The following is a 15,728-nucleotide window of genomic DNA, read 5'->3' on the forward strand; positions in this document are numbered from 1 at the left end:
CTGTCCGGGTACACTGAGGGAGAATTCAGAATGTCCAATTCACCTAACAAGCATGTCTTTGGGACTTATGTGAGAAAACCAGAGCACCCGGAGGAAACCCATGCAGGCACGGGGTGTCTGTGCACGCTCTTCACAGACAGTGACCCAAGCGGGAATCGAACCCGGCTCCCTTCCTGCCCACTGCAGCTTCTGGCATTACCCTGATTGGCCCATAACTGTCTGATACCATTCTTCCTCCAGGGTGAGAGGTGGAAGTCCCATCTCCAGACAATTAATGATCTTTTGATAATTCATAGCAAAGCACTTTGGCTCATCTCGTGGATGTGAACAATGCCATATAAATGCTATTGTTTCTTCAAAAGAAAATAACACATGGTGGATGTAAATCTAGTCAATCTCGGCAGGTAGAAAAAAGACCAGTTAAATCAGAAATCTATTTTACATGCAACAGTTTTGTACTTTCTACTGACTGGGCAACTTTCACGTTCTGATATGTTTTGTAGGCATTGCGCAATTGGCAATGTTACACACAGAAATCCCAGAGCCAAAAAATTGCATGTTTCAGTTGGGTGTCCATGCCATCTTTGGCATGTCTGGGACACCTTTCTCAATGATGCAGTGTTGCTGCAGTGCGCCAGACCTGTACAAGCTGGATGCAAATCACTTAAGAAAAGTTTTAAGCATTTTGAGTTTCCATTAGAAACTTCCAGAAATGAAGCAAAATTGAAAAGCTGCTGCGTCAGGATTCAGGCTCAGAATGCTTTGTATGCATGAGGATAACAGAGGCAGAACTAGCAAAACTTTTGATACCAGGTGTCGGCTCTGCAGCCTTCGCTCTTCCTGTTTTGAACTCAGAAGACAGGATGGGTGCAAGAGACACCCAATGTCCAGTCTCCAGAAATGTGAAATTTGGTGCTGATGGAGGTGGGAGACATCTCAGATTTTCTTCCTCCAATCACTGACACAGATTACATGATCAGAAAATCAAAGCAATTATATAGCTCCGTACATGGCTTCAGCTTAGTTGGGTCTGACAGTGAGAGGACTGAGTTACATTTAATGATGTTGGCCACATTAATGGGGTGGCACGGTATCACAGTGGTTAGCACTGCTGCCTCACATCACCAGGGGACTGGGTTTGATTCTGACCTTGGGTGACACTCTGTGTGGAGTTTGCACGTTCTCTCCGTGTCTGTGCGGGGGTTTCCTCCAGGTTTTCCATTTTCCTCCCACAGTCCAAAGGTGTGCAGGTTAGGTGGATCGGCATGCTAAATTGCCCCTTAGTGTCCAAAGGTTAGGTGGGGCTACGGGGATACGGTAGAAGAGTGGGCCTCAGTGGGGTGCTCTTTCAGAGACTAGGTGCTGGCTTGATGGGCCAAATGGCCTCCTTCTGCACGATAGGGGTTCTATGGTTCTATTGTCACAGTCAATTTACAAAAAACCTTCATCAATTGATTGGCTTTGATTTTCTTTTAAATATATGATGCTTTATATCAGGACACAATTGTGGGACAGTTTGCTATTTCCATTTGGAAGCCACAGAATATTTGGGAAGGGCAAAGCAGTTCCAAAATCTTTTGAATATATGAAATAATGGATTATTACAATCAATATTATCAGGATATTTTGGGATATTTCACCGGTTAACAGCAGATTATTTTGGCTATCAGGAAGACCCAGTGGCTTATAATGTATAGTGAAGAGGCTCGAGAGTAGCTGGTGTTTGGTCACCAGACCTGTAATCTATTCGTAGAAATGATGCAAGCTACATTTTCTCTCTCCACCTCCCTGGTATCTTGGCAACTGCATTTCCTGTAAGACGAGGGAGTACACTTCAAAAATGCTTCATTGGGTGTCAAGTGCTTTGGGATATCCTGAGGCTGTGGAAGACACAATATAAATACAAATCTTTCTTTCTTTTTCCTGTTTCCTTCACAATCCAACTTTTTTTCCCTATCTTGCTGTCTCCTGTTCTAACAGCACAGGTAATCGGTCCATTATATAGATAATTGTGCACAACCTAGTTTCAAACTGTGCTTCCCATGTAAGGCGTTGGTTATATGGAGAAAGCTACTCAAGGCAGGAGAGAGTTTTTTTTTCAGATTTATTTATTTTAGATTTCATATTTGCAGCACCTGCAGTACTTCTCACTGACATCCAGAAAGAGCAGAATTGGACAGGGTGTAACATGGCTAGCCAACCAGTTCCTGTCAATTTCTCAGTGAGTGTCTGAGATTAACATCCTATCCTAACAAACTGTGTGCTCATTTAATTGGCCCTCACAAACAGAAACCACCGGAAATAAAGACCCATGTCTCCCTCAATGGTCACGTAAGTAAGCCACTTAGGTCCAAGGCGTTGGATCTAATCTTGGCTTCTGCTTAGTTAGCTCTTCTCACCTAAGGTAACAGTGAGGGTGTTACAACTGATTTCAAAGCCTTTTAGTTCGGGATGGGGTGGAAATCAGCAGAGATTTTGTTCCTAATAGTGATCACCGTGAATGTTGAAACAACCACATTCTATTAGGCTTTGATAGCTCTGAGGTAGTCTTACCCTTGGGGCTCATATGTGAAGAATGGTTACCTGGGTGAAGTATGAAAGGGTGACACTGATATCTGTGGGACTGTGTACCCAGGAAAGGTCCAGCATCTTCCCGTGAGAAGAGGAGCAAACAAGATAAATTGAAGGAGACAAAATGTGAAACCTAATTGATACACATGGTACACAAGAGCTGAGTAAAATACCTGTTTGGTGCGTTTTTCTATTGCCACTTACCCATGATGAGTCCACTGGCAACTCCGGGGATCCCTTGAACTTCAGTGACGTTATTTTTCTCAAAGTATTCATCACACGTGGCATTGAGAAAACCAGATGTGCAGAAGAGCTCCCAAAGCTTGGTGGTCACGGTTTCATTGGCCACTGTTATCACTTTAGCGCACACGTCAAAATCTTGCCTTGACAATGTCCTGTTTCCTAGAATACAAACGCTGAAAACAGAGATAACATCTTGTTAACTGTGGACCAGCAAACACAAAGAATCTCTGAAGCAACGTCCGTTACGTACAGGCAAGAAGCTCTTACAGTAGGAACCCTCTGCAGAAACCAATCATAAAGGGCTGGGAGATCTCCTGTGATGTTGTTCACGGTAAGAGGTGATACTGGGGCCGGTTTAGCTCAGTTGGCTGGACGGCTGGTTTGTGATGCAGAGTGAGGCCAACAGCGAGGGTTCAATTCCTGTAGCAGGAATTCATGAAGGTCCTGCCTTCTCAACTTTGTCCCTCACATGAGGTGTGGTGACTGTGGTGTTCTTTGTGATTCTGTTATCAGGATGGATGTCATAGTGTCCACAAAGACCACAGAAGCTAAGTTCATTAACAAAGCTAACTTTTATTTACACTACTTGTTAAAGCTTGACCACTTACTCCTATAGTGAACAATAATCTAGTAATCTGCAATCTACACTCTACTAACACTAGCCTCTACACTCTGAACTGTACTCTACACTCTCTCACTGCTCCTCTCCAGCCTTCTCCAGCCTTCTCTCAGAAGCTTGAGTCAGTGCTTTATATAGTTCTGCACCTAGCTCCATCTAGTGGTTAATTATGATATGATATTAACCCTTTGTATTCTGAACATTTCCCGAAATGTCACAGTGATCCTCAGGATAAATCATCACCATTCAGCTCTCCTCCTCAAAGTTGAAAGCAGCCTATGGTCATCTGGAATTGAAAGCTAGTCTCAGTAATGGTAACCATGAAATTACCAAATTTTGGTGCTGGACACAAAACCTTTACCTAAAAAACACTGGGCTACTAATCCTGAGACCCAGAGTAATGCTCTAGGAACCCGGGTTCAAATCCACCATGGCACGTGGTGAAATTTGAACTCAATAAACATCAGGTTCACTAATGTCCTCGAGTGAATGAAATCTGCCGTCCTTTCTTGGTCTGGCTTATATGGGACTCCAGACCCACAGCAATGTGGTTGACTCATGAATGCTCTCTGAAATGGCCTAGCAAGTCATTCAGTTCAAGGACAATTAAAGATTGGCAATAAATGCTGGCTCAGCCAGCAACACCCACATCCCATGAATAAAACAAAAACTCCCTTTATTCATCCTCTGTGAATGTAATGTAGAATCAGGCCATTTGACTCAACTTGTCTATTCCAATGTTTATGCTCTACATGGACTGCATACCACCCAATCAGCAAATCCTTCTCATCCTTTCACCCACATGTGTTAATCTAGTTTTCCCTGCAACATCATTCTCATAGAATCATAGAATCATTACAGAGCAGAACGAGGCCATTCAGCCCATCGAGTCTGCACCAACCGTCTGAAAGAGCACCCAACCTCTTCCCACTCCCCCGCGCTATCCCCAAAACCCCACCGAACCAACCTGCATATCATTGGACACTAAGGGGCAATTTAGCATGGGCCAATCTACCTAACCTGCACATCTTTGGACTGACGGAGGAAATGGAAGAATCCGGAGGAAACCCACGCAGACACGGGGAGAATGTATAAACTTCACAAAGATGGCCACCGAAGGCCAGAATTGAACCCGAGTCCCTGGTGCTGTGAGGCAGCAGTGCTAACCATGTGCCACCGTGCTTCCACATTTTTAACAACTTCTAGGCGAAGAGGTTTCCTCATTGAATTTATTGGTGACTATCTTGTATTCATGATCCCTTAGCTCTGACATCCTCCACCTTACTGTGCCTCATAAATATAAGTACATCAATGAGTGGGCAGCACGGTAGCACAAGTGGCTAGCACTGTGGCTTCACAGCACTAGGGTCCCAGGTTCGATTCTCCACTGGGTCACTGTCTGTGCGGAGTCTGCACGTTCTCACCGTGTCTGCGTGGGTTTTTTCCGGGTGCTCCGCTTTCCTCCCACAGTCCAAAGACGTGCAGATTAGGTGGATTGGCCATGCTAAATTGCCCTTCTTGTCCAAAAGGTTAGGACGGTTAATTGGGTTACGGGGATAGGGTGGAAGTGAGGGCTTAAAGTGGGTCGGTGCAGACTCGATGGGCCGAATGGCCTCCTTCTGCACTGCATGTTCTATGTTCTATGAGTGCTGTTCATTATTGTGGGAGTTACCAAAAGATCCAATAAAGAACAGAACTCCTGTAAATATAGAACTGCATTTTTGGAACTTTCCTATGTTAGGTGCGGAGATGGAAGGGGCCTAAAAATTTCCCAGTCAAGCTCCAGTTTACTGACATGACAGGGCTGGGAGTGGATCAACCTGCATGGAAGCAGACACCCAGCCTGGGTGCAGCCAGAGGTCATCTTGTAGAGGGGCTTCCTCTTCATCACCCCTGGTGACCTGGCTGCTTTTCATATTTTTTTAAATAAGGTCTTTAAAAAGTAGCTGAGAGAGCACCATCTTGCTGAGGTGCCCTCCCAGTTACTTAACTTGTACTGCAGGAGGGTGCTCCTCTGGAGCTGAAGGTCTCTGACTGGCCAGTCTCCACAACAATTAAGGATCCACCCACATGAAAATCTTCACTTTAATCAGTTCCCCACCGTCAGTATGTTCAGGACCTAAAAACAATCCCAACTCCCGTTTCCCTTGGAAGATGTAGATAAACTAATCAGATGCAGGAGTGGGGTCGGGGCCGGGGGAGGGGGAGGGGGGGGGGGTAGGTTGGGGGGGGGCATGTGGGTTGTTACTGATGGTGAGGGCAGAACGAGTTTAAGCCTATAATTCTCTCATTACTTCCTCTCATTGATTAACAATACAATCGGCAACCCTCCATCTTTTGATTTCCAAATGTTTCCTCCATACAAATGGAAAATCTTTATTTTTAATAAAGTATCTAACATTCTTCAAAGCATTCTCCACATGTTAGCTCTCAGCTGTTCAAGAACCCTTCTGACAGCTGTGCTCATCAACAACATATGGCAGAACCAACATGATTTTCAGCTTGCCTACATAAGAACAGTGATTATGCGTCAAAAAGTATTTCACTAGTTGTGAAACACTTCAAATGACCTGAGGACATATATTTCCTTAATTATTTCAATCAGCTCCTTAATAGAATTTATTTTATTTTTTTGCTTCAGAATGAGCTGCCATTCAGGTATGTACTAGGCCTGAAACTGTTGTTTGTAATAATCCTCCTTATCCATTCTGGTTTAGAGCCTACTGGACTCAAGAATGAGGCATTTGATTGACCTGCTGTTTTTTCCCACTGATCTGTGGAGATAGGTGGTGATGCCATTTCACTTGGCATGGAAGCAGCCAAGTTGGAAGTCAGCAAGTTGGCTTAAGCAGAAATAATTAATTTGTCTCAGGCTAAACCTACTCCCACAGTCCCTTTTTAATAATGAATGTGCATGAGGAGTGATGAAGTGTGAGAGGGTCCTAATGTTCCCTCTTGACTTCTAGAACCTCCTTCTGACGAGATTGATATTCCTGTATGCTCTTAATACCCCCAAACCCAGCCCATTTTGATGGATTGGGAAGGGATGCAAGGATGTTCTTATGCTAGCACCATCTATCACTTCCCTATTAATATATATTATTGATATCTATTTTCTTTTGATTTTTGTCAAGTGAGTATCCATTTGTTTGTCCCAAATACTTTCTCCCAATTCATCTCTTACAGCCCCGGGAATCATGTATAAGACTTTTTCGATCTGAAATCAAGAGTTGCTGTTCTAATCATGACCGCCAGGCCTTAGTCGGGATTGAATAAGACCTTGTGTGCTTCTCAGCACTTGCGCCTTGACAACAGTGGACAGTCTTTGAGGAGTAAGAAAGTGAGCCACTTGTTGTAGAGAACTTAGCCTTCTCTGTGTTGTAGCCACAATGTTGAGATGGCTGGTCCAGTTCTGCCTCTGGTCATTGGGGATCTGCAGAACCTTGATGGTGGAGAACCTGATGATGGTGACACCACTGAATGTCAAGGACAGATAACTGGAAGATCTCTTGTTTAAGATATTCTTTACTGATGGGGTACCAATGTTTCTTACCATTTGTCAGCTAAAATCTGAATACCCTGGTCCTGTGGTCCTGATGTAGACTGGCATGGATTGTTTCACGATCAGAGGAGTTAGATTGTGATGGCAACCTTTCATTTGTTATTCAGTCTTTCTAAAATGCTAGTATTTCCTTTTTTTTGTGCATTATTTCTTTATTTGTATTTTACGTGTGTGTGTGGGAGGTGAGGTGGGGGTGGGGGGGGGGGGGGGGTAGTGGTTTCTTGGCATGTTGTAATTTCTTAAAATCCAAAAATATATTGCTGATAAATCATGTGATTTCCCCAGTCCTCCGGAGACATGTAATAATCAAGATTCAATGGGACAAGATGAAAGGACTTTATTCATGGACAAAGTTGATATTCTCAGAAAGTTACGCTGCCATTATTTCAAAAGTGTTCCATTGGCTGCATTTTTGGGAATCCTTTGGATTCAAAAGGTGCCTTATAACTACAAATTCTTTTTTTCTGCCCGTGAATAACAAAAGGTTCTCTGCACTCATAAACTCTCCAATTTTGAACATTAGTCCACATTTTGCAGTGATTTTTTAAATTTAAAGTACCCAATTCTTGTTTTTCCAATTAAGGGGCAATTTAGCATTGCCAATTCACCTAGCCTGCACATCTTTGGGTTGTGGGGGTGAGACCCACGCAGACACGGGGAGAATGTGCATACTCCACATGGACAGTGACCCAGGGCCGAAATCGAACCTGGGCCCTCGGCACCGTGAGGCAGCAGTGTTAGCCACCGTGCCACCCTGCACATCTTACTGTGGTGACGATGACAAAACTTATAGTATTCACTGCCATTCCTCCATTGAAACTGACAGCGACTTTGGGAGTCAGCAAATGCTCAGAATAACATGGTGATCCAGACTTTGCTATCAGCAATTCTACATTTTTCCAGAAGGTGTGCTGTTGAGGCATATGCAGACGACAATCAATGGGACATCAATTGAAATGACAAGGACTTCCATTCTTCAGCTATTAATCTTGCTGTAAAAAAAACACTTGAAAAGTAGCAACCTTTTTGAATGAGATGTAACTGGGCTTTAATGGTGTACTAAATTCATAATTACCACTAAGCATTCTCACTAGCCCTAAAAAGCTAATTTCATATTTGTCGAATGCCAAATTTCTCCATTTTGATACAAAAGTATCAGATATTTTTGAAATAACATTTGTTTTGAAGCTTGTGGTATTTTAACCTTTATGCAAATCTAATTATAAACCATTTATTTCGCAGTCTAAATATTTAAATTGAAAATGAAAGCTTTTACCTTCCTGCCTTGCACTTTGGGAATATTTTAATCTAATTAACTATTTACTTTACTTGCTGCCAGCATTGCTGCTGACATCCAAGGATCTCCTTAACTTGGGACCAGATTTAAACTGCTGATGAAAAAGAGGAAAACTAAAACTAGATCATTAGAGGCGGCTTTCTTCAAAGTCGGTGACAAGTACTTGTTGCTTTGCTACTTATTGCAAAAGCCAGTCCCTATTGTCTGGCAAATAATTCAACTGCCATTATCCATACGGGAAAGTAGATCAGAACTCAGTTCTGAAAATTTGAGAATAGCAAAGTTATGAAAGAATTGACAAAACAGATGAAGGCAAATTGTTCATTGCTGCAAAGGGTTAAAGTATCAGGCGAGAGGTTACAAATGGTTAAAGTATCAGGCAATGGGTAGCACGGTGGCGCAGTGGTAGCACTGCAGTCTCACGGTTCGATCCCGGCTCTGGGTCACTGTCCGTGTGGAGTTTGCACATTCTCCCCGTGTTTGCATGGGTTTCACCCCCACAACCCAAAGATGTGCAAGGTAGGTGGATTGAACACGCTAAATTGCCTATTAATTGGAAAAAATGAATTGGGTACTCTAAATTTATATTTAAAAAAGCATCAGGCGAGAGGTTACAAATGATTAGCACTGTTGCTTCCCAGCGCCAGGGACCTGAGTTCGATCCCTGGCTTGGGCCACTGTCTGTACGGAGTCTGCATGTTCTTCCTGTGTCTGCGTGGGTTTGCTCCAGGTGCTCCGGTTTCCTCCCACAGTCCAAAGTTTAGTAGGATTGGCCATGCTAAATTGCCCTTCGTGTTCAAAAAGGTCAGGTGGAGTTACTGGGTTACAGGGATAGGGTGGAGGTGTGGGCTTAAGTAGGGTACTCTTTCCAAGGGCAGGTGCAGACTCGATGGGCCGAATGGCCTCCTTCTGCATTGTAAATTCTATGAATCTATGATTCTATGAGTGCGGTATACATAAAAAGGTGAAATCAAAGTAGTGGATAGTGCAGCTAAATACGTACCTGAGCTGGTGATGCAGGAGGGATGGTTTCAGATTTCTGGACCACTGGGATCTCTTCCAGGGCAGGTGTAACCTGTACAAGAAGGACGGGTTGCATCTAAACTGGAGGGGCACCAATATCCTGGCTGGGAGGCTTACTGGAGTCATGCAGGAGGATTTAAACTAGTATGGCAGGGGGGTGGGAACCAGAACGCTAGCTGAGAAGGTGTAATAACTGAAGGGGAAATAGAGATCAAAAATAAGAGAACAACCTCACCCTTCTGCTCAAACACAATGGTTTGATGTGTATTTGTTTCAACGTCAGAAGTTTAGCAGGTAACGCAGATGAACTTAGAGCACTTAATGTACTTGGGATTACGATGTTGTGGCTATCACAGAAAAATGGTTAAAGTAAGGGCAGGATTGGCAGCTGAATGTTGGAGGATATAGATGCTTCAGGAGAGATAGAGGGGGATGTAAAAGGGGTGGGTGAGTAGCACTACTGGTTAAGGAGAATATTATAGCCGTACTGCGGGAGGACACCTTGGAGGGCTCATAGAATGAGGCAATCTGGGTTGAGCTTAGGAACAGGAAGGGGGCAATCACAATGTTGGGCGTTAATTACAGGCCCCCCCAACTGCCAGTGAGAGATAGAGGAGCAGATAGGTAGAGAGATTTTGAATCATTACATATAAATGATTTGGAAGAAAATGTAACTGGTCTGATTAGTAAGTCCGTAGGCGACACAAAGATTCACCTGAGGAAGGAACAGTGCGCCAAAAGCTAGTGATTCGAAACAAACCTGCTGGACTTTAAGGTCTACAGGCAGCACAAATGATTAGAATTTTGGCTTCACAGCGCCAGGGTCCCAGGATCAATTCCCTGCTGGGTCACTGTCTGTACGGAGTCTGCATGTTCTCCCGTGTCTGTGTGGGTTTCCTCCGGGTGCCCTGGTTTCCTCCCACAGTCCAAAGATGTGCAGGTTAGGTGGATTAGCCATGATAAATTGCCGTTAGTGACCAAAAAAGGTTAGATGGGGTTATTGGGTTACGAGGATAGGGTGGTAGTGAGGGCTTAAGTGGGTTGGTGCAGACTCGATTGGCCGAATGGCCTCCTTCTGCACTGTATGTTCTATGTTCTAACCTTGTGTTGTAAGACTTCTTACTGGACACAAAAATTGGTGGAGTTGCGGATAGTGAAGAGGATTGTCAGAGGATAAAACAGGTATAAACTGGTTGAAGTCTTGGGCGGAGAAATGGCAGATGGAGTTTAATCCGGACAATTGTGTGGTAATGAAATTTGGAAGGTCCAATGCATGAAGGAATTACACAATAAATGGTAGAACTGTTGGGCAGCACAGCAATTCCCAGCTTGGGTCACTGTCTGTGTGGAGTTTGCACGTTCTCCCCGTGTTTGCGTGTGTTTCCTCCGGGTGCTCCAGTTTCCTTCCACAAGTCCCAAAAGACGTGCTGTTAGATGAATTGGACATTCTGAATTCTCCCTCCGTGTACCCGAACAGGTGCCGGAATGTGGGGTCTAGGGGCTTTTTGCAGTAACATCATTGCAGTGTTAATGTAAGCCTACTTGTGACAATAAAGATTATTATTATTACTGACAGGCAGAGAGATCTGTGTGCGCATGTCCACCGATCACTGAAAGTGGCAACGCATGGATATAAGGTGGTCAAGAAGACATATGGTATGCTGGCCTTCATCGGTTGGGGCATTGAATATAAAAATTGGCAAGTCATGTTGCAGCTGTAAGGACCTTAGTTAGGCCTCATTTGGAATATTGTGCACAATTCTGATCGTCACACTACCAGAAGGATGAGGATGCTTTGGAGAGGGTACATGAGCTGTTTGCTAGGATGTTGCCTGTATGGAGGGCATTAGCTATGAGGAGAGGTTAGATAAATTCGGTCTGTTCTCACTGGAATGAAAGAGGTTGAGAGGCGACCTGATAGAGGTCTACAAGGTTATGAGTGGCATGGACAGAGTAGATAGTCAGATGCTCTTTCCTATGGTAGGAGAGTCAAGTGCTATGGGACACAGGTTTAAAGTGAGTGGGGAAAAGTTTAGAATAGATGTGCGAGGCGAGTTTTTTACACAGAGGGTGGTAAATCTATGGAACGCGCTCCCTGTGGAGGTGGTGGGGGCAGGCACGATAGCGGCATTTAAGTGGCATCTAGACAAATACATGATTAAGGTGGGACTGGAAGGATACGGACTCCGTAAGTGAATACAGTTTTAGTTCAGGAAGGTACCAAGGTCAGCGCAGGCTTGGAGGGCCGAAGGGCCTGTTCCTGTGCTGTATTGTTCTTTGTTCTTTCTTTGATCTTTGTTCAGAAGAATGTTTGTCATTCAAAAAATGGAGGAGTTATTCATTTAAAGTTACCAGGAATGAGTTTTGAACTTGAAAACATAAATAGTTTCATGCAACAATTAAGTTCAGTTCGAGAAAGAAGGCATCGAGGAATACAATAAAGTGTGGTAGGTTGAGTAGATCTTTCAAATAAAGATGGACTTGTCAATGCTGCTTTACTGTTTCTTAACAATTCTTATTTTCTAAAGTTTCTACTTTGGTGATTGGAATTTGGAGCATGGATAAAATGCTGCTCGTTCCTTTGATGAAATTATTGATTTCTAGCTGAAAAATACACGATAGGCAATTTTGTGGAACATCCTGCGATGCACTGATCTCTTTAATTTAGGTTTTCTGATAACCGTTTACCCGTTGAATTTAACAGGAGCACGAAAAGATGTCATTAGGAAAATCTGAGTGTTTGTGGTGTTCCTGAAGACTGTGCTTTGTATTGAGTTTATCCAACCAGGATTTTTCTCAATTTTTGTTGGCCTGAATCTAAATTGGAATAGGTTTGCTCCTTGAGAAAAGATTCTTCAGAACGGTCTCTGTTGGGAAAGGTGACTGAATAAAGTAGTAATCCAATAATAGGTAAAGGTTAATGATTCCTACCCAGGCAACAAAGTAAAGCTGGAAACTAAAAAATGATAGCAGGTCAATCAACATTGAAGGAAGATTGGAAGTTGCATGGAATCATTCCTTTTGCTGTAATTTCCCAATATTTTCCACTTCTGTTTTAGGTTTATGACATTCATCATTTTTTTTTAACCTGTCCTCAGACAAGGTTACCCACCTATTAACTCTGCAAGTGATATGGCTGAGTGAACAAGCTTTACCTTTGAATTAAAGCCCACCCAGTTTCAATTTATATATGATCTCATGACATATAGCAAGTACTATGATTGTTGGTCTAACACTATTAAATATTGATTTGTCAGCTTGTGGCATTGTACTTACGGGAAGTTTGGCGGATCGATTGCAGATTTGATAACTCCAGCATAAATGGAAAGAATGGATAAGATGACACAGGCGAGGAACACCAGAGCAAACTTGTTGACGTATTTGACTCCTACAAAGACTACAAGAGCCATGCAGGTGAGGACACACGTTCCATACACGCGCATGTTATTCAACATGGCTGCTGTCTCCTGACTGGCCTCCTCTGCTTTGAAAATTGCCATACCGGGCAAAATGTAGGTCTGTAAAAAGTACAGGGCATTATGGAATTTTTGTAGACAGTTATAGACACCCTTGTTTCTAAATGTTTTACTTATTTAGACTCTTCCCAACATAGTTAAAATCTTGACAATTGCACAACTCAGGTTATGCTATCCTTTCATCAATCAACTCTGTGGTAGTCATACATATAATTAACCACAACATTCAGGTTAGAACTAAACACATGGTGGGTGAATGGAAGGTAATATGCCATTGTTATCATCATTCAGCAGCTGAACAATAGTATACTGTCTCTATATTTCATGCAAAAGATTTTTTTTAAGTTTGCAGACATTAGTACAGGGGAGACCACTCAATACCCTGAATCTGCTCTGCTGTTCTTTTGACTGATGTTCACCTCAACTCCATTTACCTGCCTCACTTGCATATATCCCTTGACATTCTTGCCAAATGAAAATTTATCAATCTCAGTCTTCAAAGCTCCAATTTTCCCAATATCCACAGGCTCCCAGGAGAAAGAATTTCAGATTTCTACTCCCCTTAGTGTGAAGAAGAAAATACAGCACACTGAGGTCGAATTTCCTGCCCCTCCATACTACTGACCAAGATCATTCCTGGGACCTTCCTGGCACTTCTGGCCCCAGTATCACAACATGCAGTAGGCATATCCACTGACCTATTTGTGAGGCAGATGCTATTTTTAAATGATATTTTTTATCAGGCAGCTTCCTGATCCTTCTGGAATCAAAAAAGCTATTAAAATACAAATAATTCCGGTTTGCAAAAACTTCTCCTTTAAGTTATTTATGCAGTCAGTTCCTTAGATTTTTCTGGCCTGTAATTGATGCATGGCTTATACAGGTTCTCATGCTTGATTCTCTTTCTTTAAAGGAAAATTTTAAAGTTTGAGAGGTTAATGCGTTTAAGTATTGTCCATAAGGAAACTCACTGGACCACACATTTCATGAGGCCTTCATTCTGAAGTGATCTCTGCTGTGCCAGCTATATTTGAGGCAACATTTGGGCAAACCAAAGGGTAGTTACTGGTTGACAACTGCAATCTGCCAACTACATGGACCTGACGACTCCTTATGTGCAAGGCGCACACATGTGCATATCATACATACAGTGAAGACCATACTGCCACCCAAAATATGACACTACAGACTATTGGCTTGCTGGAACAACATTTTTGCGGTCTGAACCACTCTACGAGAACCCTTAGCAGAGTGATCACACAATCTGTTTTTGTCTGCTGCATGCAGCACAGCGGCCCCATCATGAGGTGAGAGCACTTGTCACCAGCTATATGATGAGGACGAAAAAGGAGGAGAAAGAGGGAAGAAAACTAAACACAGCTCCTCTCTGGCCCAGCTGTAAGTGAATAATTTATTCAAGTGCAATAACAATAACCTCAATCTCTATCTCACAGTCACCAGCAGTCCCATACCTCACCTTCCCTCTTCACTGACCATCACAATGTCAGCTTGACTATAATACAAAAATACAATCCACATTCAATTTATAAATAAAATAATTCCATATTGTACACAAAGTCAACTAATCAATCGTCCTTATCTCTGCCTTCTGCATGCTTTACCCTCTCTTATTGCTTTTACGCATATCCATATATCCCATGGTTGTTGCATGGCTGGTGCTGACTTTCACTTGGGGAGACTGCAGATGGCCTTGCAAAAGATACTCTCAAGCAGTGTTCGACAATGAAGGTATGGACATGAGAAGTGAGCTGGACCAAATAATTTCCGTCAAGCTCGTGATGGTTGGGCAAACAAAGATGAGATTGAATGAGCTTTTTGAAGACGATCTGATTCTAAACTGCAGCAACCACTGTGGACAACAGCAGTCTGAGAGGCAGCAGAAAGCAAGGACCCCAGTGGATTCAGTCATGGGAGAAGGAATACTGTCTTCCTGAGAGAGGAAAGCAGGTTTGTGCTCCGTGGAGCCATTGCCTCCTCCCTGAGGCAGCGACTTGACAATGCTGTTCATCTGTTGGAGGACAGATTGTTCGCCAGCTTGACACCCTGCACCCTGTTTTGAACAAGGCTGCCTAGTTACAACCAGGATGACAATAGTTTGAGTCTGTGTGGTAGCATGATGACTTCATTCTGAGTTTCCGTTGCAGCACTCGCACATCAGGTGGCTTTTATTTGTGCTGCAATGGATGCTGAGACACCAGCCATGGGATGCTACATCATGACTGATCCCATAAGTGTACTGATGGATTTGGCCATTGCTTTCATGCTTGAGGACAAGACCAAGTGATGGTGAGGACAAGACCAAGTTCTTAGCTAAATTCAACAGTCACTGTGAGGTCGAGATGAATTAAAGTTTTGAGCGTTAGGTCTTCCAGCAGCACCTTCAGGAAAGGATGAGGCTTTCCAGTCTTTTCTCACTTATCTTTGCATTCTAGCGCAATCCTGCAACTACGGTGACACCGCTGACTCTCTCATCAGGAATCAGATCGTGTTTGGCATCCACACCGACGCCCTGCGGGAGCAGCTCCTAAAAATAAAAAATATGACCCTGCCAGTGGCCATCGAGACGTGCAAAGTCCACAAACAGGCGAAAAGTCGCTATTCCCGCCTTAAGTCGGCATAGCAGGACCAACTTGCCTCCCACGAGGCTGAGAGTGTACAGGCCATCGCCCGAATGCAGCGCTTGAGCATCGATGAAGGCGGCCATTTCGCGCGCTTTTCCAGGGGTCCAACGCATGCGCACCAAGGTCGGGAGAACGATGCGGCCGAAAACTACACTGCGCAGGTGCGAGCGGCGGCTGACCGCACTGCGCATGTGCGACGACGCACCGAGCGTCATGACGTCGACGTGATGACATGCCCCAACTGCGGCACCACCCATTTAAAGCGGTAATGCCCTGCAAGAGGCAGGCGATGTCT

At 43.6% G+C, this 15,728-nt stretch overlaps 1 protein-coding gene across 2 annotated transcripts in view; it reads right to left on the minus strand.

Annotated features, from left to right (window-relative positions):
- The window catches only part of LOC140428305 (solute carrier family 12 member 5-like), a 1,013,162-nt gene that overhangs the window by 237,081 nt on the left and 760,353 nt on the right, over window positions 1-15,728 (minus strand). For both annotated transcript variants that reach the window (XM_072514639.1, XM_072514638.1), the window contains exons 7-8: window positions 12,592-12,833; window positions 2,776-2,987 (exon numbers count right to left, since the gene is read on the minus strand). In XM_072514639.1, the coding sequence (XP_072370740.1) occupies window positions 2,776-2,987; window positions 12,592-12,833 (454 nt within the window). The remainder of the gene's footprint in view (window positions 1-2,775; window positions 2,988-12,591; window positions 12,834-15,728) is intronic.

Source organism: Scyliorhinus torazame, chromosome 8, assembly GCF_047496885.1.
Source record: "Scyliorhinus torazame isolate Kashiwa2021f chromosome 8, sScyTor2.1, whole genome shotgun sequence".
Taxonomy (NCBI): Eukaryota; Metazoa; Chordata; class Chondrichthyes; order Carcharhiniformes; family Scyliorhinidae; genus Scyliorhinus; species Scyliorhinus torazame.